The following is a 23,842-nucleotide window of genomic DNA, read 5'->3' as shown; positions in this document are numbered from 1 at the left end:
TGAAATTAAAACGTCTGCATATTTTGTGGATATGGTTGTTGATACTGGTTCATTTGACTCAATATTTTCTGAAATGAAATTAACAGATTCTGAGTGTCTTTCTTCATGTGTGGTATCTGTTCTCTCCACAGGTGTTTTATCTTCAGGTGTTTGCAACTCAATTTCTGTTATATGTTTAGTTTCAAGAGCCTCTGTTTTCATTAATGTCTGTTGTCTGGTTGAAATAAAATCTTTTGCATATTTCGAGGATATGGTTGGTGTCACTGGTTCATTTCTATCTTTTGACTCAGTGTTTTCTGAAATGAAATCAGCAGGTTCTGAGTGTCTTTCTTCATGTGTGGTATCTGTTCTCTCCACAGGTGTTTTATCTTCTGGTGTCTGCAGCTCGATTTCTGTTGTACGTTCAGTTTCAAGAGCCTCTGTTGTCATCAATGTCTCTTCTCTGTTCTTTGTGAAGTCTTCTGCAGATTTTTTGGATATGGTTGGTGTCAGTGGTTCATTTGTACCTTTTGACTCAATATTTTCTGAAATTATATCAACAGATTTTGAGTGTCTTTCTTCATATGTGGTAGCTGTTGTCATCATAGGTCTCTTATCTTCTGGTGTTTGTAACTCAATTTCTGTTGTGCATTCAGTTTCAATAGCTTCTGTTGTTTTTAATGTCTCTTGTCTGGTTGAAATGAAAACTTCTGCATATTTTGTGGATATGGTTGTTGTTACCGGTTCATTTGACTCAGTGTTTTCTGAAATGAAATCATCAGGTTCTGAATGTCTTTTTTCATATGTGGTAGCTGTTGTCATGACAGGTGTTTTATCTTCTGGTGTTTGTAATTCAATTTCTGTTGTACATTCAGTTTCAAGAGCCTCTGTTGTCATCAATGCCTCTTCTCTGTTCTTTGTGAAACCTTCTGCAGATTTTGTGGATATGGTTGGTGTCAGTGGTTCATTTGTACCTTTTGACTCAATATTTTCTGAAATGTAATCAACAGGTACTGAGTGTCTTTCTTCATATGTGGTAGCTGTTGTCATCATAGGTCTCTTATCTTCTGGTGTTTGTAACTCAATTTCTGTTGTACATTCAGTTTCAAGAGCCTCTTTTGTCATTGATGTCTCTTGTCTGGTTGAAATGAAATCTTCTGCATATTTTGTGGATATGGTTGATGTCACTTGTTCATTTGTTACTTTTGATTCAGTATTTTCTGAACTGAAATCATCAGGCTTTGAGTGTCTTTCTTCATATGTTGCAGTTGCTTTCTCCAGTGAAGTTCGTTCTTCTGCTGTTGATAAGTTGATTTCTGTTGTACATGCCGTTTCAGGAAGATCTGTTGTCATTTTTCTCTCTTGACCAGTCTCCTGTAAATCTTCAGCATATTTTTTGGATGTGTTTGGTGTCACTGGTTCATTTTTTCCTTCTGTTTCTAGATGTTGTGAAATTAAATCAACAGGCTCTGACCGTCTTTCTTCATGTGTGGTAACTGTTCTCTCCACAGGTGTTTTATCTTCTGGTGTTAGTATCTCAATTTCTGTTGTACATTCTGTTTCATGAAACTCTGTTGTCATTTCCTCCTCAAGTTCGGTCACTATGGTAGTATGTTCATGTCCTCTGGAGGGAGCTGATGTAACTAATTCATTTATATTTTCTGTTTTAAAATGTTTTGAACTTAAACCGTCATATTTCAACTGTCTTTCTCCATATGAGGTATCTGTTTGCTCCACAGGTTTTTTGTCTTCAAGTGTTTGTAACTCAATTTCTGTTTTATGTTCTGTTTCAGGATGTTCTGTTGTCATTCCAGTCTCTTTTTCTGTCAGCATGGCAGTATGTGTATTCCCTCTGGATGTGGTTGGTGTCACTGGTTTATTTGTTCGGGGTTCCTTTGTCATTAAAGTATCAGGTTGACTTGTAACCAAGATCAGCTTCTCTGTTGCTGTGAAGTCCTCTCTTTGCTCAGCATATTCTTTCTCATCCTTGTGTTTTATATCAGATACATTGTTTCCTTTTTCTGTTGTTGCTTTTGCCATCGTTAATCTAATCCCACTGAAGCTTGTCTGGTGTTTTTGACCATCTTTTGTGGTTTCCTCAACTGCTTCCACTGAAGATATTTTCTTCTCACTTCCTTCATTTTCTGCTGATGGCATCTCCAGTTCTGTTGTACAGTCTGTTTTAGTCTGCGCTGTTGTAATTCCCATCTGTTTTGCAAGTGTGATAGTATTTGCATATTTTCTGGAGGTGACTGGAACTTCTAATTCACTTGTATTCATTTCAATATCAGTTTTGTTGTTCAGTTTTGTTTTGTAAGTGTGATAGTATTTGCATCTTTATCTTCTACATTATGTGGTATTGTATCCGTTTGACTGAATGACATGGTTGAAGTCATCTTGTAATTATGTTGTTTTTTGTTTTCATTTGTTATGGTAGTGTTTGTTGTAACAGCAGTATTTTTTCCACGTTGATGACAGCATCATTACTAGGATTGGACGCGAATTTCATTGCACTTTCTGCTAACTCATTTATTTCAATTTCTGCTCCTTGGTGCTGTTGTGAATATCTTGTAGCCTGGTTTATGGGACAGATAACAGTTGAACTCTTTTGATTAGTAAATATTTTCAACTTTGTGGCAGATGGGAAAATATTCCTTAGCATCTTAGCTAGTTCTGACACCTGTTTCCATAAACATCTTTCAGGGGCGTCTTCAAAAGCATCCCCTGGAAACCCATCTGTTATTAGACCAGAATTATGGTCAGTAGTCCAGTAAGTGGGGTTTTCATTTGGCTGGTTGTCCAGTTTTGTGACTGCTTTTCTTTTAACATGGAATAAACCAATTATAAGACACGTTTTTGACGTGATGCCTTGTTTAGATGAATGCGTCTTCCCTCTTAGTAATCTCCTAATTATCTGTCAGGAAAATATTTCAAATACAATGAGAGTTCAGGTCTTTTTTCTTAACGGTATTAGTGCAGCACTGAAAAAAACATTTTGTAACGCATAACAAAAATTGATTTCAATCTGTTGTTAATAGATGGTATGTGTTCTCAATTCAATTCTTTGTATGTTTACAATAATATAATAAAGCATATAATATATTAAAACCAATTGTTAAGAAATACAAATGCTTTTAATCAGCATTTCTGCTAACTTTTGAATTTGCAGACTTCATCAGACAATGAGTGCTAAATGTTGAATCTCACGTTTTCTCACAGACAGCAAAAAATCTTTCAAAATGTAACCAAAATTGAGATTATTTAATCTCCTGATTGCACTTAAGAGGAGAATAATTCAAATAAATGCTACATTATGCTAAATTGCTATTTTTAATGTTTGAATGGCTTGTAACCAGCATAGCTTACCTTTGGTTTTAAAACTGTACTCTTTATTTCCTCTTTATGAAGTCCTCTGTAAATCCAAGTGCATGGCATATGATTGATCCTGCGCACTTCTGCAATATAGACACACTTTACTATAAAGCATCTGCACATGAAGCCATGTTTTTTAAGAACAGATTGAAGTAGAGCCCAGTCCTGATAAAGTATTTCTTGACATGGAGTCCTATCAGGAGTCCTAAATGTTTTCTGCTGTTGTAAATGCATAGGAACTACCATAAGAAGAGACAAAGACAAGCACCATAACCTCATCACGCCATATGCTTCAACGACATTTCACTTGCCGCTTCAGGACATTAGACAGGAAGGTCACACCATGTCCTTATCTTTGTTTTATCTGAGTCTCTGGGTTTTACTATATACATATGATAAAACAAGACATTCACCACACTGCAATTGGTGACTATAATGTTACATCATATCATCACATCCAACCTCCTTTAAAGGAATAACAGTTCCAGCTTATTTTAATGTGGAAATTGATTGTAGGCCTTGCAAACTAAGCCCAGAACCTAAACCCAACACAATTACCAAGACACACACACATAACCAAATTAATCTTAAATCAATAAAAGGAGCACCATTATCAATGTAACTGCTGAGAAAATGATCTGCAAACATTATTAAATGTTAAATTCAACATGAAATAGCAACGCAACCCATTTTAACTTTGAAATGTGACAGTTTTTTATTTTTATTTTAACTTTGTGTTTGAGGAAAGAATGATTTAAAGAGAACAAGAAAACAGTCTTATACAACTTTGCTTCTTAAGTAAATTTATTGTGTTTTAAGGATGTTTAAATATACCAATAAACACTGATTTAAAACTTTGATTTGTAAAGAAGGCAAAATATCATAATATACATTTACCAAATGGCTTTTGTATAAGCGATTCGGGAAAGAAATAATATACTGTAAATATATACAGAATTGAACACAGCAAGACATTCATCTGAATTCATCATGTTTCTTTTGATAAAACTGTCCTTTTTATGTGTCTAATATGCGATCTAATTTTATCTAGTCATGTTCTGTGTTGTTTCATGTTAGTTATTTCATACTCCAGGTCCAAAGTGATTCATTGTACGTTTTATTTTGCCATTAAAGTAGTAAAAATTATAGTTTTCCTCTGCACTGAGTTCAACACTGTTGTGTGGCTTTTTTGTGGTATATTTACTGTAATTAATGATTAATGATTAATGATTAGTTGAAGAGGGCTCTGTTTTGGAGGTCTGATCTGGCATTAAGTGGCTCGTTTCTAGCAGGGAAATACGAGAGCGGGGAAGAGGTGGTGTAGTTTTCTTTGTCTAATATCATCCTCTCAAGACATCTCTTTAAACCGGTGCTAGTACGGTGAATGAGCACAGAGCACAGGCCTGCAATCATATCTGAAGTAAGCGGAGGTTTGCTGCTTGTTGTCACTTTGGAAAAGTCATGTTTTGCTTCTTTGACTTGCATTGTTGTTGTCATCACACATGGCAGGTAGTCATCTATCTTTTCATTTACAGAAAAGCTGTCTGGAATTTCATCTAAGCTGTTCAGGTTTAAAGGTACCATGTTTTGATGATTGAAGAAGGTTCGCATGGGTTTGGCCGAAAAGACTTCAGAAAGAATCCCAACCAGTTGCTTCACCATCAGCCATTTCCACTTACATTTCTCCTGACTGTTTTGGACAAGTGCTCCTTCAAAACTTAGCCCTTTAACATTTGTGTGGTGATATGTGGTCCAGTGAATGTAGCCTGAGTTGTGCCAGTTTCCCTCTTTGTGAATGTATTTCGCATTGAGAGGAAACACACCACTTAAAATATGTGTTGTTGATAGGGAGGGTCTTGAGGTCACTTGAGATGGGAGTGAATGCAACTTTTCTCTGAGCAGATCCTCAACAACCTGTCAGGAAATAAAAGAACAATGGCAGAAATAATAAATGTGAATAAAATAATAATAATAATAATTATAATAATAATAATAATAATAATAAAATAGGAGACCTTCTGCTGTCTCAAACAAGTCTTATTTTAAGCTTTGTTTAACAAAGATTATGCTTAATTCTAGAGTGTATTAAATATGAAATTAATAATTCATTCATTATGAAATATTCAGTGAGCAAGGATATCAAAGGTTTCTTTTTGGTCACTTGATCCTGCTTTGAATTTCACTTTAAATATGCAAATTTGATTTTTTTTTTTTTTTATGTTGACTTTATACTTTAGTCTGTCAAATGACAGATATTTTAATAAACTGTTTATAGAAAACACTTTGTTGCGAAAAAAAAAAAAAAAAGTATATGCTTAAAAGAATAGTACATCTTACTCACATTGAACACAAACAGAGTTGTAAAGTCATGATGGTGAATAATTGATTTTAATGTCCACAAATGTACATAACTCCAGAATGTTGTACTCAGAAAAGACTTCATGCTATTTTTATTATTCAATAGACAGTATCAAAGGATAAAATGCAAGATCTTACCGATGGTGATATATACCAAGTTGTAATATTCTTCAACAGATTGTGCTCTGACAAAACAGGGTCCCCTTTATGGCTTATTTTATATGCCCAAAAAACTGGCACATGTCTTAAAGTTGGAAAAATTGCAATGGAAATGCATTTCTCTTCATGGCATTTACAACAGAAGTCTACAGATGCTTTTTTAAGAAGCAGTCGAAGATGGGTCCATCCCTTGTAAAAGTGTCCTTCACAATAGTTCCACTTTTCGTTGCGGTGATCCGGCTGAAATATATCACCGCACACATACAAGCACACTGAGGCGAAGCTGAGGTGCCAGTGTAGCCTCATCATGGCTCTTTCTCAACAGCCGTGGAAGCAGTTAGGCTTATGCGACAAGCTCTTATCTTTGTTTGATTTCTTCTTGCACATGTGAATGTTCTGCCATTGGATATCAGTCATCCTAAAACACATTAACGACCAAAGCTTAACAATTCAAAGCTTTTATTTTTATTTTATTATTATTATTATTATTTTATTTTATTTTTTGTAGTAGTAGTAAAGGAATAGTTCACTCAGAAATTAAAATCAAGTTTGTCCATGTCTGTTTGGTCCAAGTTTCCAGGGAATGTAGTGCTTGCTAGATTGTACTTACATGTAAACTATAATGAAAAAAATAAAATAAAATAAAATAAAAACACTATTGACAGCACATCTGGCTTGCTCAGATTACCACAGAAAATTACATATATATATATACATGTAATACATTTTTGTATGTACTTTTGGGTTGTTCTGTTTATCAAATAGTAGAGGACAATACTAATAATGATGAGGTCCCTGGGTTAGATTCCCACAGAATGCACTGACAGATAAAATATATACACAATGAATTTCACTGGAGGTCTAAAATGTACACTTACATTGGAAGCCTATAGTCTAACAGCACTGTTATCTCTTTTTTCTTTCAGAAATGAAAGGTCTTTCCAAGCATGTGACAGAATGAAGTGTGCATTGACATTTGCATGTAATTATGAATGTGTGCGGACGTTCTGTATTCAAATTCTCCCAGGGCTCTGACACACTTGATATCTGACCTGAAACCAGCACAGAAAGCGCACCTGAAACTCTGCACCCCCGGAGGTAGGACTGATGTTATTCTGCTAGATTGGGCACACACATGTCTAGACCAAATACATTTCTAGTTTTTTAGTGTTTTTTACACTTGTGCTGATAGAACAATGCAAATATCTGTTAGTGACCCTGAGCAGAACAAAAATTCAATTAAAATTTGATTCAGAGCTACAGCTTTTAATAATGACCATATAAACACCATATTTAATCAGAGAGGTATTGTTGTCTTTCAGTTTGTGACCCAAGGTGATAACAGCACAAAAGAAAGAACGCCCTTTCATTTTAGAGGTACCCTTTGCTTTGTGATCAAAGTTAAAGATCACTTATAAGAAGAACAGAGAGGAAAGTGGGTAGTGTGAGGACAAATAACAAAGAGAAACCAATGGAAATAATCAAAGCATGAACTTCGGTCATAACCAGGAGTATGTCAAAGAATGGAAGCCAATCTGTCTCACAGATGGAGGTCGGATCTTCATCAGTGGTGGTCACAGATGGGGTCCATCCTATGACATACGTGTTTTCGCTCCTTACTGTCATGGTTGTGTAACACAAAGTCTAAAGCCTATCTATCTAGTTGAATTTGACCGTTCAGTTGTACTGTTTTGTCTATTGTTCTAACTTCATTTTATCTGCATAGCTGTTGCTCTGTCTGTTGTTCTATTTATTTTTTCTTTGTCTCTTAGGCCTTTACAACCTCAAGTTTCAAGATTTTTACCCTCTTTTCAGTCAGCATTCAAAGTTGTCTTAAACTTTTCTATTTAAAAATGACAGTTATATGTATTTCTTTGAATTTCAATTCATTTTGTGTTCTACCTCCTTACATTTAAATTTGAATTGGAATCCTGCGTACTATTCCACCTCAATTCAAATCCAGGAATTGAATTGGAATTTAAAAGGCATTGTCAGTTTGATTCTAAAAACTTGGTTGACGCTGAACTTACCCTGTACCACTGACGGCATTATATTTGATGTTTGCATTACACATTTTGTATTTATTAGGAATACTGCCGACAATGGGCAATGAAAATGCTAAAGTGAATGTGATGAACAGGAGCAGCAGGAATGTACGAGCCTTTATAAGCCAAGAGAAGCTGGACGTTGAAGCCTTCATTACAAAATACAATGGCCAAGACATGATGGACACCCTGCTGCCGCATTCTGCAATAAAATTGTTCTGCTTTCGGCCTGATGTCCCAAGCTACCGTATTCTAATTTCTGAAAACGGTGAGCTTCCTTGGGAAAAGAACCAGTATATTTCACTGTTCATTGAAGATGAGGACGATAAAGAAATCTGTATTAAGCATGTCTGTCTCTGCATGCCTTTACCTTCTGTAGCTTCAGTTTTAATATATGATATATGATGAGACATATTATGTCTGTTTGTTTATTAATGCCTCACTATGTGACATAATCTTCCTCCTTTGTTGTTTTTCGCCATTACGTTTAATATCTCTCTAGTAAATTCATCCGTATTGGTTACTTAACGATATTGGAGTCAATAAATATGTCTGAACAATGTAGATCTTTGTACATCTTGTGTTTTTAAAAGCAGCTAGAACATTACATGACCATGAAAATACACTGTGCGACTTCTGGCAGACTAAGTTTTGTGGTCTGAGAAGATGACAATTTCTTTAATTTAAAAAGTGAGTATATGGCCATTGGTATTTGAATGAAAAAACGTACACTGTCATTCCCTCACGTGGGCTGATTTCATGCAAATGTGAGTAAGTGACTGGCAGATGAAGGCCACCCAGAGTACACTGTACTTTTATTATGACCTATAAATTACATCTCCATCTTAAATTCCTTAGGTCATTTCCTGAATAATGCCTGCCATTTAGTTCATGTCTCCTGTCCAGCATTGAGAAATGTGCCATTTAGATAAAGGTTGAGTAAGATAGTCAACTCTTACTAGCATTAAAAGATGAAAAAGGCATATTGTGTTGTATTTGCATTCTATCTGCTCTTGTGATAGCTTATGTGAAAGAACATCTAGCGTGGCATCCAACGCTATCTCACGACCAATTCGTAGTATTTAACGAGGTGGTCTAATTCGTACGAATTTGTACGACCTCACTCGTACATTTCATACGATTTGCCTAACCCCAGTGACGGGGTAGTTTAAGGGGGCGGGGTTTGGTGTAGGTAATTGTACAAAATCATACGAATGTGCACTCGTAAAATACGTACGATTTGGCAAAAATCGTATGAATTTGTACGAGTGTGGTCGTACGAATTCGTACGAATTAGCCACCTCGTAAAATATGTACGAATTGCCTGAGATCGGGCTGATGAAAAAGGCATATTGTGTTGTATTTGCATTCTATCTGCTCTTGTGATAGCTTATGTGAAAGATTTATTATTTATAATGGTTCAGTACCTGAAGCAATGGCCTAAAGAACATCACAGAAATATACAAGTCAGAGAAATTACTGTAATATTTCATTTTTGAATAAAAATGTGGTTATTTTCACATTTGTAAATATTAAAATCATTATGTGTGCACGAAAGCATAATCCAGAAATTGGATAAGCCTGTATAAAACAGTTTACAGAACATTATTTCATGTATAATATGATATATTCCTTGAGACTCTATTATAGTTATATAGGCACTTGAGACAAGCACAACAAAAGGTCTTTTAACTTTCAAGGAAAATGAGTTAACAGCATGACCATGACTTGCATAACATCTCTCAAAAATCTGGGGTTGGACACATAAAAGAAAGTCACAGAGAGAAACGGGAGATATGTGCGTTGAACATAAAAAGAAAGGTAAGAATTTTGTAATGAAAGAATTGAAATAGAAGCTTTTATAAACTTTTTGTCAATACACAGCTTTATTAGACGTCACTGGTATTGGCTGAAGAATTGAAAACTATTGAAGATGATTTGAATATTAAATATACATGTTTTGCTCTGAAATTATCCAGTCATTTTTAGATGTGTTTCCCTGTGTCATTCAATGCTGAGTGTGTGGGATGTTTGAACATTTGTGTCTAATGTTTGTGTGTCTGTGGAGTGGGATCTGGAGAGGAGGATTTGCCTGGGATAAATCTTTCCTGCAGTTTAACTGGCACCCAGTCCTCATGGTGATGAGTCTTGTGATGCTGTATGGAAATGGTGAGAGGAAACACTTCTCTTTCTGTCTCGCATGTATGAACTTTTCTGTTGCTTTCTTGTTTTTATCTGGCCTCTTCTCTTTCCTTCTCATGTTTACGGTCTTGCTCCATCGCAAATAGTCCTATAGGACAGATTCACAAATGATTTCTGTTTAATATCACATTTGTTTTTCCAAGACGGCAGTGAAATTAAATGAAGAGCAAACTGAGATGAGTCTTACGTTCTGACGTTCTTTCTTTTGTGGAACCTGATGTGATCTGTCACACGTCTTCCAAAATCAGTGCTTAACAACTCCCATAATGTATCTGAAGTGTGTCAGTAATATTTTCCACCAAATTTAATGACAAACTGTTAGGTAGATATGCAATGATAACAAGGATTTAATTAAACACAAACAGCTGTGTTCCTCCATTACGGACAGTCTTTCAAGCTGCTTGTGCCATAGTTCATTTGCAATATGAATAGTGAGTGAAAGCTGTTTGTGAAGTATAGATGTAGAGATGTATAGATGTACTTCCAGGGATATTATTACCATGGTACGTGTCAAAAGAACATGGTACAATGTTTATGTACCATGTCTAAAAACACTTACTTAATGTTCTCCTTTTCTTTTCATCTTTATTTGTGTGTCCGTTTCTCTCTTTTAGCCATGGTTCTGTACCGTGTTCCTCTCAAGTGGAGCAGGTGGTGGTTCAAGTTGACCCATGCAGGGCTATTGTTTGTGGCTGTGTTGTTGTCCGTGCTAGGAGTGCATGCTGCCTTTCACACTGCCAACAACATCCCTCATCTGTATTTATTACACAGCTGGACTGGGACCTCCACAGTGGCTCTATTCACTTTGCAAGTACAGTATACATTAACTAGCCTGATGATGACTGACATGTCACAGTATTTACATTGCTTCAAGCTTGGCAAAGCTCCATGAGTATGTTAAAGAACATTTTCAAATATATTAAAATGGAAACAGTTATTTCAAAATGTAACAACATTTTACAATATTACTGTTTTAACTGTATTTTTGATCAAATATATGCTGCCTTGGTGAGCATAAGAGAATTTTTAAAAACATTTGCACGGTAGTTGTTATCTATTTTATTTTTCATTTTCTAAAAGTTTGCATTTGTAACATTAAAAACTAACAGTAAGTGCTGGACGGAAAGGCAATATGTGATTTGTAGCCTTTGCTGACAGATGCCAGATGAAGAGTGGAGTAAACAAGAAGAAACATGCTGTGTATCACAATTCTACAAATAACTTTTTGACTACTCGGCAGCTGACTGGTTTTATGCTTGCTTTTTCAACGCATTTAAACAAATTGAGTGCTTAGTGGATTGACGTAATAGAATCTTATCAATGTGAGAGACAGACCTCTTGTGGTTAGCAAGACAATTGCAAGACAAAAAATTAACTAATCTTACATTTCCTATGTATTGCCCTCTAAATTACTTTTTCGCATTATCTATCTGTGTTAGATTTTATGTTGAATATAATCGAACTATATATAGTCATTAAGGAAAAGTGGAGATGCCGGGGATTGAACCCGGGGCCTCATACATGCAAAGCATGCGCTCTACCACTGAGCTACATCCCCTTCCGCTCTAATGTAGAGTAGGTCTCTATTAGAGCTTCATAGAAGACTATCTATGAAATAAAATTATATTCTCTAGGTAGAACATAACAAAAATAAATATTTTCACTTCAGCAAAACATTTTACCTTATAGCTATTTTTTTAAAAACATGCATAAGTTATCTATATTCTAATAATTCGTTAAAAAAAAATTTACGAACAGTACAGGAGTACTATTAGTAATTTAAATAAGAAATTAACGTGTGTGCTTTAAAGATTTGTGGATATTTCATGTTTTTGTTGTTTTTTTCGTTTTAAACAAGTGTAATTTTACGTTACGTGCAGCCGTCGTTGTGGCGGCACCGACATCGCTTACTCATCGATTACGGTGCTGATTGGTTTGAAATTCCACCAAAACTAATGGAGGCCAATGAAATTCATTTACGTTGAACTCTAGCACTGACAACTCGTTGCACTCATGGGTGTAACTTATGTGACTGGAAACTCGCACTCGCAGGTGAATGTGTGTACACACAGATGACGAACCACACACAAGCGCTCTGAAATGAACTGTTTCATAGGCTAAAGATTACGACAAACGCCGGGCGGACAGCGGAATTTAAATCGGATTTCTATATCACATCAAAAAGCATGTCCGCTTTTGTGGTGAGTGAAAGGTTAAACGTGAAATGCTGTGAGTTTTGTGTTAGCTTGCTAAGTTGTTAGCTTGATTAAATGTGCAAAAACTGCGTGCACCTTTTAACTTTTTGGACCAGTGTGATTCAGTGCAGTGACGTTAGACAAGATTTGCATAATAAACGTAATATTATTATTATGATTTTATAACGACGCATTATTTCATTGAGTTAACTTACTTGCAAAGCCTTGTGAAATATATGAAAATACAATTGTTAGCGATGTTTCAGGGCCATTTAAGTAAATGTTATTCATCTTCAGCATGTACATGAATAATATTATTTTGCAAACGAGAGCTCAAGATAATGGTGGTAATAATTTCTCATAATGTTAAGCTTTACGCCATGGGCCAAGTATTATTGATTTATAGTGACAGTGCTTAGGTTTACCACAAGGGGCTCTTAAAGATTGAAGAAATGCATCTTAAAACAAAATGTCAAGGTGTGAAACATCTGCAATTCTATTGTGTAAACACATTTTGCATTTTGATTCGAGCTAAATAAACTACATAATCAGGGATATTTATAAAGTGTGTGTGAGATAACAGGGGTAACAGATGTTGGTAGCATCTCATGCTGCCTTGTCAGATTTGGTGACTGCAGAATATCTGCAACTGTTCACATCAGAGCAAAATGCTTTCTAGAATATAAAAATAAAAGTGTTTAGACATCTCCAGAGTGAATCTGGATAACATTAAAGCCATCATGTGCAAAATAGAGAGGGGTAACAGATTTCAGTAACCTTTAATGCTGCTCTGTCAGATTTGGTGACCCTGCTGTATATCTGCAGCTGTTCACATAAGAACAAAAACCTTTCTACTGAGTCTGCTCACAGAGTGCCTATTTCAATAAACTTAATCTGGCAGCTGTTCACATCAATAACCTTAATACTGCTCTGCTGTACATCTTAGTCTTAATGACAGAGCAAGCAACCTGTTTTACATCACCACTCATCGATGCATGTTTTTCTCCAGCCTCAACATATTCCCTCTTTACGTTCACAGTAATGTGCACGAGCACCAGATGTGCTTTCACAAGAACATTGAACAGCAATCTCTAGTCACAGATAGAACAAGATAAAAAGGACTGCTTTGTGTGTTCAGAAACAATAAATTATTTGCGTATTTCATGTCACCACCAGTGCTAAACAGCTGTAACACCGAAATTCACATTGTAATAGGGCAGCTTATTCATTATAATCTCTCTGTTAGCGTTGGATTCACTGGCTGTCTGCATTTGTTTTTCTAGGCCCATCCTTCGGTTCGTGTCAGAGGAACAGAACACACATACATACCTGTGCTGTGTCAGGATGAGAAGTGTTCAGGACAGGAGAAAGGAGTGCACATGCACTGCCCACTCTGTTCTGTGGCCGAGGCTTACCAAGATCCCGTTATCCTGCGAGCTCACTTCCGCATCAAACATGTGGACAAAGGCATTGACTTTGCAGGTGAGGCACAGAGAGACTATAGACTCACATGTGATTCATGCCCTTTGGAGACGGTCTCTCTCATTTTTTTGGACAGGCTTGAAGGTGCTACGCTGCTGTATCCATTGCGAGATTGTGGGCACTATTAAAGGAGAAAAACGGTTTAAAGGTGCACATTGGCACTGTTACCGCTGTAGAAATGGTTTCAACAGGAGGGATGAGGCCATCAAACACTATAAAACACACTTTCGAAATCCCCACACCACATTTCAGATCCAAGTCACACAGGTAAAGGTGGAAACACTGGGTTAAATCTGTTTTTCCACTTTGGATATCGCATTTTTTGATCATGTTTGCATATGTGCTCTCACAGAATGTGAACTGCCGACAGTATTATGGTGAGAGCTCAGAGGCTCATGCTAAAGCATATGAAGGGCTGGCAGTGAGTCTTGGACCAGGTGGAGATGGCACTAGCATTGGATCAATCTTAACTCAGCCTTTCCTAACCACTGGCACTGAAACCCTATTGACTGTGGAGCCAAAGGTAGACAAAGTCTCAAAGCTTTATTCATTAATAAGCATGATCTACTACTAAGCCTTTTTGGTGTTTGACTTATTGAAGTATTGAAGTTGACCTCTCCTTTGTATTTGGGAAGATGGTGAGAGAAATGGAATCCCATTGGGTGCTGAGGAAGAGGTGGGGTCTTCCCAGAGTTCATCTGATGGGACTCAGACTTTTGTTCTTATGGACCCTGATGGACAGGGAAACAGTGTGATCTATGACACAGCTACTGGTATCATCACTGAACAGGTGGACATTATTTACATGAATCACTAAATCACTTTTTTATTTTAATTAATACTTTTATTCAGCAAGGATATATTAAAATGCTCAACAGTGGCTTTAAAGACATTTCTAATAAATGTATGTAAAAACAAACAAAAAAACAAATAAACAGCAGGTATACATTGAAAATAATTAGAAATGTCTCTTGAGCACCAAATCAGCATATTAGAATGACGCAATGGCTGCTGAATATTCAGCTTTGCAGTCACAGGAATTAAGTACATTTTATAAGATATTCAAATAGAAAACAGTTGTTTTAAATTGTACTAATATTTCACAGTATTACAGTTTTTACTGTTTTTAATCATATAAATCCAGTCTTGGTGAGCATAAACAACAACATAAAATTCTTAGCAACCCCAAATATTTTAACGGTAGTGTATGTTATTTGTGTAGATTATTTTCTGTTTTTGTTTGATTTATTTTTTGTTGTGTCTGTATTTTTTTTTTGTTTATTTTATTTAGGGAGGAGGTTGGTTGGGAACAATGCTACAGAAACGACTCCTGGAGCTCCACCAGCAGATCGACACAGTACGCCAGGAGAAGGAGAGTATGGAGAAGACACTACGAGCAGAGATTAAACAGCTCAAAGAACAGGTATATCTGAAGTAATATTTAGCTTTATACTACGGGGCTCCTGAATGCTTAAAACTGATCGGCTGACGAATGTTCTAAGGTGTGAAATTATTTTCAGGGAAATGCATTGCTAAAGTAGTTCCAGACAGGTCTTGACCGCATTACATCTCCATATCACTAATTACAGCAGTAATTAATTACAGAGATAATTACAGCGCTGTTCTTGAAGCAGATGAATGTAGAGATTTGCTATTAGTAGAGACGCTTTTTCCGAATTCACACAAGCATAATCTCTCTCTCTCTCTCTCTCTCTCTCTCTCTCTCTCTCTCTCTCTCTCTCTCTACATCATTAATAACTGCATTAATCTGCTATCAATGGCTCAAGTTTCCATTACTCAGTCTAAAATGACATTTTGGAATTAGCAACGGAGGCTCGAGATGAGATGCATATGACATTAGTCCCACGCGCAAGAGTGTTTTAAGAACAAAAACCTGACAAATGTCTTAAAATATATCATCTGAATAATGTCGTGAGGTGAGGCATCCATAGTATAAGTGGAATAATTGACTCTGATCTGTTGAATTATTAGAAAATAATGCACACCAGAGGTAAAGGCCACCTTGGATGTGCATTATTTTCTAATAATTTAATGGTCCATCGTCAATTATTCCTTACTTATTGTATTTCTGATTTAAATGATTTTTAACTTTCATTGAAGTAATATTCAATGCTTTATGTAGCACATTTTGCAGTATGTTGTTTACCACACAATAATTTCAAATTGCCCTATTGTATGAACAAATGGGACACATTCACAATAAATACACTTACACTAGATGGTTAGCTAAGCAAGCAATACCACAAATAAATATTTAAACTACTGTACTGGAGTGACAGTTTGTTTCTGTTCATCAAAGATGCTTGTATTTTGGTTTCATGCAAAATATTAACTGTTTTGAAAAATTGATGATAATAAGAAATGTTTCTTAAGCAGCAAATCAACATAATAGAAATATATCTGAAGGATCATGCAACACTGAAGAATGGAGTAATACAGTAGCTGCTGAAAATTCAGCTTTGCCATTACAGGAATAAATTACATTTTTATTTTTATTTATTTTTTTCTGTTAATTAACTTTTTAAGTTTTAACCACAGATCATAAACATTATTTTGTACACTTGCTATAATTCAATCTTCCTTTGCATCCCTTTTATTTTATTATTAGGTTGCAAGCCTGGTTCAGTCCAATGTAAGGATGTTTGAGGAACTGCAAGCTTATCAATGTCCAGATCACAGCCAGCAGAAGGTGGCCAAGCTTGTAAGTGGTCTGAATGTATAGGCCTGGGCTAATTAAAATGAATATTAGTCCCATTTTGTTTTGTTTTTTTGTACTGTTAGATGGAAAACCTTGAAGCTCAGCACAAAGAGCTGCTGCAGGCCCAGCTGGCCTCACTCAGGAGGGAGATCCTGTCGGGAACAGATAACATGCCAATCGACGGCCACAAGAGGACTCTGGAGCTCAGTGTAGATTCAGAAGAGCCACAGACCGAAGCCATTAGTGGCATTTTACCAGGACTGGAGGATATGGACGTGCAACATGAGGAACTAAAATCCACAGATCTTGAACTAGTACCAAACAATAAAATTCCCTGCTTGGAGAGCCCTGGCTTGGGCTTAGATTTGCCAAACTCTGGCTTGACTACATCTAAGGTTTTAGAGGATAAACAGGAAGTGTCATTGTCCCTTGTGTCATCTAAGAAGCGCAGTTCAGCAGATGACTCAGAAGAGATGACTCCGAGCAAAGTGCAGAGAGTCAGCTGAGAATGACTTGATGATAAAAACAATCATTTTTATCATTTCCATTCCTTTTTCTTAACAAACTGCTGTTACCTTTGCCACACATTTCCTGGTAAAAAAAAAATATATATATATACAGGTCCTTCTCAAAAAATTAGCATATTGTGAAAAAGTTCATTATTTTCCATAATGTAATGATAAAATTAAACTTTCATATATTTTAGATTCATTGCACACCAACTGAAATATTTCAGGTGTTTTATTGTTTTAATACTGATGATTTTGGCATACAGCTCATGAAAACCCAAAATTCCTATCTCAAAAAATTAGCATATTTTATCCGACCAATAAAAGAAAAGTGTTTTTAATACAAAAAAAATTCAACCTTCAAATAATTATGTTCAGTTATGCACTCAATACTTGGTCGAGAATCCTTTTGCAGAAATGGCTGCTTCAATGCGGCGTGGCATGGAGGCAATCAGCCTGTGGCACTGCTGAGGTGTTATGTAGGCCCAGGATGCTTCGATAGCGGCCTTATGCTCATCCAGAGTGTTGGGTCTTGCGTCTCTCAACTTTCTCTTCACAATATCCCACAGATTCTCTATGGGGTTCAGGTCAGGAGAGTTGGCAGGCCAATTGAGCACAGTAATACCATGGTCAGTAAACCATTTACCAGTGGTTTTGGCACTGTGAGCAGGTGCCAGGTCGTGCTGAAAAACGAAATCTTCATCTCCATAAAGCTTTTCAGCAGATGGAAGCATGAAGTGCTCCAAAATCTCCTGATAGCTAGCTGCATTGACCCTGCCCTTGATAAAACACAGTGGACCAACACCAGCAGCTGACATGGCACCCCAGACCATCACTGACTGTGGGTACTTGACACTGGACTTCAGGCATTTTGGCATTTCCTTCTCCCCAGTCTTCCTCCAGACTCTGGCACCTTGATTTCGGAATGACATGCAAAATTTGCTTTCATCCAAAAAAAGTACTTTGGACCACTGAGCAACAGTCCAGTGCTGCTTCTCTGTAGCCCGGGTTAGGCGCTTCTGCCGCTGTTTCTGGTTCAAAAGCACACGCCTGTGCACGGTGGCTCTGGATGTTTCTACTCCAGACTCAGTCCACTGCTTCCGCAGGTCCCCCAAGGTCTGGAATCGGTCCTTCTCCACAATCTTCCTCAGGGTCCGGTCACCTCTTCTCGTTGTGCAGCGTTTTTTGCCACACTTTTTCCTTCCCACAGACTTGCCACTGAGGTGCCTTGATACAGCACTCTGGGAACAGCCTATTCGTTCAGAAATTTCTTTCTGTGTCTTTACCCTTTTGCTTGAGGGTGTCAATGATGGCCTTCTGGACAGCAGTCAGGTCGGCAGTCTTACCCATGATTGCGGTTTTGAGTAATGAACCAGGCTGGGAGTTTTTAAAAGCCTCAGGAATCTTTTGCAGGTGTTTAGAGTTAATTAGTTGATTCAGATGATTAGGTTAATAGCTCGTTTAGAGAACCTTTTCATGATATGCTAATTTTTTGAGATAGGAATTTTGGGTTTTCATGAGCTGTATGCCAAAATCATCAGTATTAAAAGAATAAAAGACCTGAAATATTTCAGTTGGTGTGCAATGAATCTAAAATATATGAAAGTTTAATTTTTATCATTACATTATGGAAAATAATAAACTTTTTCACAATATGCTAATTTTTTGAGAAGGACCTATATATATATATATATATATATATATATATATATATATATATATATATAACCTGTATATATATATATATATATATATATATACACACACACAAAAAAAATAGTGTTGTGTTTTGTGTTATTTGGTTTAATTTACATAAACGTTTCCATGCTGAAATATTTTTAACCTTAAATCTCACTTTTCCATATTTATTTATGTTTATATGCTGGTTTTGTCCGTGCTTTCTGATGTACTCATGTTCTTGTCACTCAAAGAATGTATAGAATTAAAGCATAGGATTTCAGTTTATTTTTAGTTTATTAGAAGCATGTTACTGATCATAAATTCATAAAGTAAACCTTCTATGATGAACTGTTATGGGCTATGGAAAAACATTTTAAATTGGGTGTCAAATTTTGAAGGTTTGTCACAGCATAAATTTTCTGTTATTTTTTTTAAATATGCCTTTTTTTCACTTTCACTGCCAACTAAAATAATCATCTTTATTGACAAGTTGTCCAACCGTTGCATTACAAGATGTTGCACTTGTTACATTTTCAGTGCTGAAGACCATTGCTGAAATAACGTTTCACACGCTAGCTGTATTTTTTAATCGCTGCACAAACTAGACGTTGCAATTCCTTATTTATGCACAGGTTAAAGTTTTGAATGTGCAGAGGGAATCGGTTTTCTAAGCGCCCGTTAGAGGAAGACCGCCATCTCCAGACCAGATGGTGGCAGTAAGTAATTCTACTTTGCCTTGTCAAGCAGCAACAAACCCGGAGGAAGGACGCGGGCAATTCACTAGTGCACTATTGTGAGTGTTATATTAACCTTTGTCGTTTTCTTTTTAAGCCTAAACATGTGTAAAACATAAACAGGAAAATGTCCTTATCGAAATCAGTGTGTAATTTACGTGGCAACTGTCTAGTTACACATGCACATTTATTAAACTTGGTTGTTTCTGTGCAAAATCTATTATTCAAAGGCCATTTACCGGTGTGGGGCACCCCACTTATCACTTGACTTTACATACATTTCATGAGAGGACATGTTTTCAGAACGTACAGCATCGGTAAGCTCTGACAGAAATGCGTGCTCGTTTTGTGATTGCTCTCGGTGTGGTTTCATGTGTTTTATAGTGTTTAGGGGACGCGGATGTCACAGTCAGCGCAGCCCGGCGCGATGCCTTCAGCCCCGGACTCCCCATCTCTGAGCGTGACCGTCAGCGGGAATGTGCAGAAGTACAACATCAAGAAGAAAAAGGTCTTAAATGCGGAGGAGACTGAGCTGTTCGAGCTCACTCAGGCTGCTGGGATAGTCATGGACCAAGAGGTTTTCAAGTGAGTCCCACAAAATCAAATTCAAAACGGATAATGCCAATCTTTAAGGCAAAAAAAACATCCATACATTTGCAGACCTGTATAACAACTACAACTGCGTAATACCTACAGTTAGGCTAATGAACATATGATTTTTTGTAATGTCTTCTTACTAATATTAATATACTTTTTTTATTGAACACCTGTTGCCACTTTCATAAAACTAATGTAGTAAAATATAATTTAGTATTTTTAGTAAAATCACTGTAGCATAACCTCCTTTACAGAGTTAGCAGTTTGTATCTGTTAATGTTGCATGATTTTAAATGATCCATTTCACTCTGCTACAGGATCATATTGGACCTGTTAAAGATGAACGTTGCTCCTCTGGCAGTCTTTCAGACCCTAAAGACCATGTGTGCTGGGCAGAAAGTCTCTGAGACATCCATTGGTGACACATCCACTTCGTCCCACACCGCCACTGCACCTTCAGAGTCTAGAGGTGAGGGCCACACATGTAAAAGTCATGGAGTAAACAGACCTAAGCATAGTATGCCACAGAATTGTATGATTTGAGTTGGGAAAATAGGTGATCACAACATCTGTGCTGTTCTGGTGGTACTTTTAACTCCGACTGTCCTTGGATCACTTTCTCCATATTTTGTGGTAGTGTAAAATTATTATTTTTTGGTAACCTGTGTGTGACTTCCTATAGAAGAGGAGGGTGTGGTCTCAGGAAAGAGCACTAAAACTGCAGCACCTCCCTCTGCATCTGTGTCCCGCCCACCTAGGGGAGGGGCTAAGATAGTGGTCTACAGTGCGGGTGACACGAGTGCTCCCATCTCTCAAGGTTTTTCTTCTCTCTCTTTTAGCTTGGTTCTCTCATCCTTTTTTTAATACCGATGCTTGCTGGTTCAAGGTCTTGTCTTCACTCCCATGAACTATTGCAGTACATTTCTCATGCTGACATAACTAATTCCTGCCTCAGCTTCATAGTGCCATATATCTGTTCTCATTCTCATGCCTCGCCGACTGTGCCTGTGATTTGCGGGCTCAGTGCTCTGAATATAGGGGTGAAATGCCCCAGATCTGCTTCCTTCATGTGTCTCATGGACTCTGACTCTCATCCAGCTGTAGAGTCTTCTGCTTCTCATGGTAAATGAATGTCTGTTAATGGTGTGTCAAATGTGACACTGTAATGCACTAGTAAGCCAGCATCCTGCAAAATCGTCTGTCACCAACACTGAACAGCATGCGTGTGACTGTCAGCTTCATAAATGGATGGTGTTTGCCACTTCATCACTTGATTTTTACACTGAATACAACTGACCTTATCAAAATAATGTCCTTCATATGTGACCATCTCCATCATTTTGAGTCATTTTGACACAGAAACACACTTTGCAGTTTTATGCAGTGAATTTTAGTTCTCTATTGGTGTGATTATGATGTCTACTCGACCAGGTCAAAATATAATAATTTAGATGGTGTCTATATATATATATATATATAAAATATAATAATTTAGATTATATGTATATATATATATATATAACATATAAAATAGTGATCAGTGATTTTATAATAATATATTTTAGAGATATGCTTTTTTTGTATTGTTTCCCTACCCAACTAACAAGCTGTGAACACTGAATGACTTGCCTGTTTTTTATTTTATTTTGTATTCCAGCAATCGAAACACTGAGCAATTACATGAGAAATGAAACATTATTTTAGTAAATTGTTCTGAATCGTTAAACATACTCTCTGATGTTTATTCAAATTTGTTTTGTGCCATAGAGCGCGACATTCAAAATTTCATTCATTTTCTATTCATATTTAATGATATCTTACAAACCTGTGAATACAATTATTAATTGATAGTATATGCTTCTGTTAAAGCTGTCATCCCGCATTATTTAAACTTTTTTTAAAACGTTTTTTGGAATTCGGGGTGGAGAAACTACACTACCCATGATTCTGCAGAGGAAGATCTACTAATCAGAAGATTAACAAAAATCATGCCCGCCCACACCTATGAAGCACTTCATTATTCATTAAAGTTTGTTTTTATAATGAGATGCTTAATGTAATTGTTTAATTTTCAAAAATATGAATATTGTTTTGGTTCATGGCTTTTAACTCTGTAATGAAGACTTTCTGAAAACACTATGGGAAAAGCAAATTCTTCAAGGAGACAGAAATTGTTGGCCAGCACTGTAGCACTCTGTAAATAATAGTTAATACAGAATAGATGCTCAGTTCGTGCACACATGTTGCTGTTTGAACTAAAGCTTCATCAGCGATTTGTCACACCACATTAATGAGTGGTGATTTAATTTAATAATTGAGTTTCATTGTGACTTTTGACTCAAAATGATTGAGTATGTCAGATGTATATGTTTTATTTGTTATGTTTACGTGCATTCCTTCTGTGTGTATTTGTGATTTAGTACGCAGTAAAACAAGTTCAGGGCAGGGGGAGAAAACTGCAAGAGATGGTTCTAGCCAGCGGGTGCCACGGCAGGTCAGCGCCACCAGGGGGCAGAAGAGCGCCAAGAGCTCAGGCAGCAGTAGCTCGTCTTCTCAGCTCACCTCCAACTGAAGGTCTCCATGAATTAAACAACACATTCTAAACTTGCTGAAAAAAATATGCTCATTTTTTTCTGTTGGAGAAGTTTCCTGTAGAATTGGCAAAAACTTTTGCACTGTAAACAAAAATTGCTGAGTTGTTTTAGGGAGCTCCTTCGGGATGTTTTCAGTGTTTCATTGAAGACTTCTTTGCATCAAATTTGCATCCAGCCCAGAGAGACTATAGCTGAAGCATGCCATATTTTCCACGGTTTATTTTACACTTTCACACCAAAACCATTTGAGGAAAACACAGAAAATCTTTGCTATCTTTAAACCATCCACTTTCTAAAATCCAGCAGCTTGGGGCTGCTGTGAACCACATTTGTTTTAAACTGTGCTTGTATAAGACACTCTACATTGTCTTGATAGACTGTGATGTCTATATGGGTTTTATTTTCTGTTATTTTTATAAGTCAAATGTGCTTTTTAATGCATTTATTTTTATTATATTTCTTTTCTTTTATCCATTTTTTTAAGTGCATCTCTCCAATATTGAGTTTTTAAAAGCAATTAATGTATGTTGCACTTTAAATCTTTACTTGATGAAGGACGGTTTGTATGCATAAATGCTTTATAAAGCAAAATATGAGAGAGTGTTTTTTTTTTTGGATAAAGTCTTAATGTTTCTGGTTTAATTTCTCGATGAGAACTAAGACATAAGCACTTAATTATAAAGTTGCTGGAACTATGACTACTCTCTTCATTCAATCTGACCAGAATGAACTCTTGATCAGCATACTTCATATTCCATGTTGAATGAGATGGAATTTGATGCACTGCCTTCCTCTATAGAAGCTGCACTGTGTAAGAAGGGGCCAGGGTCAATGCAAGCACTTGTGTGTGTTTGTACACTCACCTTTATTATCTATATGGTCACACTTGTTGACTTTGTAGGTCAAGGTATGACCTCTTGCTATTGAGACATGCACAATGGTTAAAGGACTTCTCTTCAGTAATGAGCTGCAGGAAAATGAAAATGTTGTTTCAGGGGGATTAAAACAAAAAACGTTTCAAAGTGAACAACTTGAGAAAAGGTGTGTTTTAAAGGATGGTAAATACTCAAGTGTTATTTTATTTACTTTTTCCATTGAGATTTTGATTAAAATTGGAATATGATAGAATTTTGTATCATTCTATTCAAATTTTTGGCTTGAATAAATTAAAATAATCTTAACCCTTGAGCCAACCTTAACTCAAAGCAGTATAACAG

General features: G+C 36.5%; 3 protein-coding genes and 1 non-coding gene across 8 annotated transcripts; 2 read left to right on the top strand and 2 right to left on the bottom strand.

Moving 5' to 3' along the window:
* Window positions 1–4,535: 4,535 nt before the first annotated feature.
* On the bottom strand, window positions 4,536–6,177 carry LOC109054143. The gene is made up of 2 exons (XM_019071450.2): window positions 5,848–6,177; window positions 4,536–5,265 (listed from the first exon to the last, which is right to left on the bottom strand). Exons 1-2 carry the CDS (start codon window positions 6,175–6,177, stop codon window positions 4,582–4,584), a joined length of 1,014 nt encoding a protein of 337 aa, XP_018926995.2. The 3' UTR covers window positions 4,536–4,581.
* A 5,424-nt stretch (window positions 6,178–11,601) lies between these two features.
* On the bottom strand, window positions 11,602–11,673 carry trnaa-ugc. The gene has a single exon. It is a non-coding gene; the product is annotated as a tRNA-Ala (tRNA).
* Window positions 11,674–12,127: 454 nt separating this feature from the next.
* LOC109054134 lies at window positions 12,128–17,143 on the top strand. Its single transcript, XM_042778844.1, has 8 exons — window positions 12,128–12,316; window positions 13,594–13,792; window positions 13,869–14,059; window positions 14,145–14,315; window positions 14,424–14,582; window positions 15,084–15,215; window positions 16,422–16,514; window positions 16,595–17,143. Exons 1-8 carry the CDS (start codon window positions 12,302–12,304, stop codon window positions 17,015–17,017), a joined length of 1,383 nt encoding a protein of 460 aa, XP_042634778.1. The 5' UTR covers window positions 12,128–12,301; the 3' UTR covers window positions 17,018–17,143.
* Window positions 17,144–18,835: 1,692 nt separating this feature from the next.
* LOC109106338 (mitotic-spindle organizing protein 2-like) lies at window positions 18,836–23,218 on the top strand. 5 transcript variants are annotated; one of them, XM_042778842.1, is made up of 5 exons: window positions 18,836–19,493; window positions 19,826–20,019; window positions 20,349–20,500; window positions 20,714–20,848; window positions 22,452–23,218. In XM_042778842.1, the coding sequence occupies exons 2-5, from the start codon at window positions 19,835–19,837 to the stop codon at window positions 22,601–22,603; spliced, it is 624 nt and encodes a 207-aa protein (XP_042634776.1). In that variant the 5' UTR covers window positions 18,836–19,493; window positions 19,826–19,834; the 3' UTR covers window positions 22,604–23,218. The 5 variants fall into 5 exon arrangements, with proteins under 5 accessions (XP_042634776.1, XP_042634774.1, XP_042634773.1 ...); XM_042778840.1 differs by having other exon boundaries at window positions 18,840–19,493; window positions 19,819–20,019; XM_042778839.1 differs by lacking the exon at window positions 18,836–19,493 and adding an exon at window positions 19,511–19,751.
* Window positions 23,219–23,842: the final 624 nt, after the last annotated feature.

Source organism: Cyprinus carpio, chromosome A21 (assembly GCF_018340385.1).
Source record: "Cyprinus carpio isolate SPL01 chromosome A21, ASM1834038v1, whole genome shotgun sequence".
In the NCBI taxonomy this organism is placed as follows: domain Eukaryota; kingdom Metazoa; phylum Chordata; class Actinopteri; order Cypriniformes; family Cyprinidae; genus Cyprinus; species Cyprinus carpio.
This window is presented reverse-complemented; position numbering and strand designations above follow the sequence as displayed.